Source organism: Bombina bombina, chromosome 5, assembly GCF_027579735.1.
Source record: "Bombina bombina isolate aBomBom1 chromosome 5, aBomBom1.pri, whole genome shotgun sequence".
In the NCBI taxonomy this organism is placed as follows: domain Eukaryota; kingdom Metazoa; phylum Chordata; class Amphibia; order Anura; family Bombinatoridae; genus Bombina; species Bombina bombina.
The window spans coordinates 305,662,570-305,666,292 of NC_069503.1; the positions used below are offsets into that span (position 1 = coordinate 305,662,570).

Here is a 3,723-nt window from a genome sequence, read left to right on the forward strand (position 1 = left end):
GGTACTGTACTCTACCTGTACATACCTTAACATTTTTAGTGTACACCTGTACAGTACAGTACTGTATATGGATTTATTTTACAGTACTTCAGTACTTTTTCATTCTAAAAGAAAATGGCTCTGAAGACATGAACTACCTGTATATTCTATACAAATACAGTACTGAACATTATTAAGTGTAAAAGATTAATTGTTGCATCAACTTGGTTCACAATTACAGTAATACAGTACACAAACTTAAACTCTTCTAAGTACAGTACAATCACAGCTACAGTATCTATTGTGCGCAATGCCCACTAATACAGTAATCACATTCACATACAGTAATATGCAAACATTTTAAACTACAGTACTGTAAATACTGTCCAGTAAAATATTGAAAATAAAAATACCTGTGCAAGTACTGTTAATAAAATACAGTACAGTACTGTAAATAAAAATACAGGTACTGTACTGTACCTGTATGTACTTTTAATTTTTTTAGTGTACACCTGTTCTATACAGTACAGTATCTGGATTTATTTCTACAGTACTGTACTTCAGTACTTTTTTATTCTAACAGAAAATGGTACAGTACTGAACATTATTAAAAGATTAATTGTTGCATCAACTTTGTTCACAATTACTGTTATACAGTAAACATTTTAAAGTACAGTACTGTATAGTTTTTTGTATCCAATCCAGTACTGTACTTTAAAAAATTTTTAGCTGCAGATGGAGACAATGTTTACATACTGTACTTTAAAATGTTTGTACTGTACTGTTGCTGGAGAGGTCTTGCTTGAAGGTCCGGATACAGAATGATCTGGAACAGGCCAGTGTGTTCTAAAACAGGGAAATACAGTAGTTAGTCATCAGAAATAATGATCATAAACAAAACATTCAACAGTACTTTTAAATAATGTACAGTACTGTACTAAAAAACAGTACAGTACTGTATTTAAGCTTTACATACTCTTATACAGTACTGTACTGTATTTAGGTAGTGTACTACAGTTACTGTCTACTGTATGTTTTTACTGTTCATACCTGTACCTTTATTGGTTTTCTTGTCCCCACAGTGCCAATAATGTTGCTTGTTTTCTTGGGGCATTGGTTATCCTTTTTTCAATTAAATGTCTAGTGGATGTTATTGGTTCTAGAAGCTCCGGGCAGTTATTAAATAATGCAAACTCTTGCAACTGGTGAACTATCTCTAGAGCATCTTGGTAGCTTTTGATTGCTGGCTCACTGGGAATTTCTGTGGTTTCAGCACTTTGATCGTCATCCATGTTCTCATCACTATCTTGTTGTTGATCTATAAGTTCCACAGCATTTGTAAATGTGCTTTCCGTCGCAAGTTCTTTGTCTATGTCAATGTAACGGTCTATTTCACTGTCAACAAGACCTCCTTGCTGGAATAATGAACGAATATCATTGTTTTCTTCTACAGTCACCTGTATTATTTCTGGCAATTCTTCATTATCGTTCCTGTTTGAATTTGAGAAACCAGCTTTTACAAAGCACTTGCAAATGGTATCAGCAGAAATAGACTTGCATGCCATAGAAATCCAGTTGACAGCATCAAGGACTGTTATGGACTTGGCAAGCTGGTGTACATTTTGTGTGGTAGAAATGTTTGCAACCAAGGACTGTAGCAATAATTTTCTATAGTGTGTCTTCATCGTGTAGATAACACCTTGGTCCATTGGCTCTGTTACACTTGTGGTGTTTGCAGGGAACCAGGCTAATTTTACATTGCTAAGTTTCAGATGTGGATGGCAGGTAGCGTTATCCAAAAACAGGATGACTTTATGACCTTCTCTCTTCATTTTTCTGTCAAAAATCTTGAGCCATTCAGACATTAGTTCTGCTGTCATCCAGGCTTTTTTATTTGCACGCCAAATAACGGGAAGCTGTGTAGTGTCTATGTTTTTGAAGCAACGTGGCTTTGCTGCCTTACCAATCACAAGAGGCTTCTCCAATCTCCCATCCATGTTTCCACAGAGGAACACCGTCAATCTTTCCTTGGATAACTTTCCTCCTGTGCATTTTTCACGTTTAACAGCCAGAGTTTTTGAAGGTAGCAACCTAAAGAATAGGCCAGTTTCATCGCCATTGTAGATATCTTTTGTAGCGTATGGTTCCTTAAGCATTTTGAGCTTTTCTTCCCATTGGCTAACAGTTTCTTGATCTACATCCTTTGCTTCTCCACATATTTCATTCCATACAATGCAATGCCTCCTTTTAAAACTTTCCAACCAGCCATTAGATGCCTTGAAATCTGTTTTGCCTAATTCTTTGGCTAGTGCGAGGGCTTGTGTTTGTAGTATAGGACCAGAAATTGGTACATTTTTAGAGCGTGCAGCTACAAACCATTCCCACAGGAGCTTGTTTAAATCTTCATTTCCAGTTGCCTTCGCTTTCCTCTTCACTTCGCCATTGCCAGCTAACCATTCTTCCATGATTTTCTCTTTATTTTTGATAGCTTCATAAATTTGTGTTTTGCCACACTTAAATTTCTCAACACATTGTTTTACAGACAACTTATCTTTTGTGTAGGCCTCAATCACTTTAACTTTCATAGCAAGAGTAAGAGTGTTGCACTTTCTAGCAGCCATTCTTTGTCACACACCTCTTAAGTTTCAGGGTCCTTCCAACACCCCTTCTGCTTCGTTCCCACACCACTAACGTTTCAGCGTCCTTACAACACCCCTTCCGCTTCCTTCCCACACCACTAACGTTTCTGCATCCTTCTCACATCACTTCCGTGTCAGCGTCTGTTCCAATACCCCTTCCGCTTCCTTCCCACACCACTTAACACCCCTTCCGCTTCCTTTCCACACCACTTAACACCCCTTCCGCTTCCTTTCCACACCACTTAACACCCCTTCCGCTTCCTTCCCACACCACTAACGCTTCTGCGTCCTTCTCTCATCACTTCCGTGTCAGCGTCTGTTCCGTCGTCTTCAATTCCGTTCCGCGTTACATTTTCCGGCTTATCCAGGTTTTCCGGCTTATCAAGGTAAGTGAACCAAATGTATGCGTAATTAACACTGTGACCACTTTCCGTTTCCGCGTTGGACAGTTTCCGGCTTATCCAGGTAGCAAAACAATGAAAGTATACACTAAGCGCCGGGACGGAGGGATATTTCCGACATGGACAGGTTTCCGTGTTATACAGGGTCCGTCTTGGACAGGTTTCACTGTATATATATTTAAGAGAGGTCTTCATCCATAAAAATGCCTGTCAACAAAAAGGCTTTAGTATTGCTGAAAGTAATGATAACCTTTTATTGAACTAACAACAAATTTTAACAAAACACATGGTTTCAAGAGTTTCTTTACTTTTTCAAGTCTGAGGCAATACTTCATATTGATTAGCCTTCCTTTCTCTCAAAGTCCAGAAAGCAATTAGTCAGCTAACAATCCAGTGGTGGACATGGTCTTATATAGTGTAAAACAATGGGCCTGCTTTTCAAGAGTTCACCATTGTTCACAATTCTGAAGGTCGAGTAAGTGTATTCAATCTGTTTGTTGGGTGTGCTGTGTGAATTCTCCATAGTGTCTGTTAGTGATAGCAAGTACAGTTTTGCAAATATGAGTATGGTCACAACAAACAGTTTTATGATTTATGTTGTGAATCTGTTGTATTTATAACCATTTCATTTAATGGACACTAAAGTCAAAATTAAACTTTCATGATTTAGATAGATCTTTGGCTGTGGCAGGATACAATCAGGT

The 3,723-nt window shown here is 38.1% G+C and overlaps 1 protein-coding gene across 1 annotated transcript; it reads right to left on the minus strand.

The window, feature by feature from the left end:
• Window positions 1-1,037: 1,037 nt before the first annotated feature.
• LOC128661464 (tigger transposable element-derived protein 4-like) lies at window positions 1,038-2,600 on the minus strand. The gene is made up of 2 exons (XM_053715715.1): window positions 1,582-2,600; window positions 1,038-1,470 (listed from the first exon to the last, which is right to left on the minus strand). Exons 1-2 carry the CDS (start codon window positions 2,598-2,600, stop codon window positions 1,038-1,040), a joined length of 1,452 nt encoding a protein of 483 aa, XP_053571690.1.
• Between the last annotated feature and the right edge of the window lie 1,123 nt (window positions 2,601-3,723).

Bases quoted from the DNA above. Each gene is read 5' to 3' on its own strand.
- LOC128661464 (XM_053715715.1), bottom strand. From the start codon at position 2,600: ATGGCTGCTAGAAAGTGCAACACTCTTACTCTTGCTATGAAAGTTAAA. The intron at 1,471-1,581 runs GTCCATAACAGT...AAATTCAAACAG, and splicing joins AATGTACACCAGCTTGCCAA to GAACGATAATGAAGAATTGC.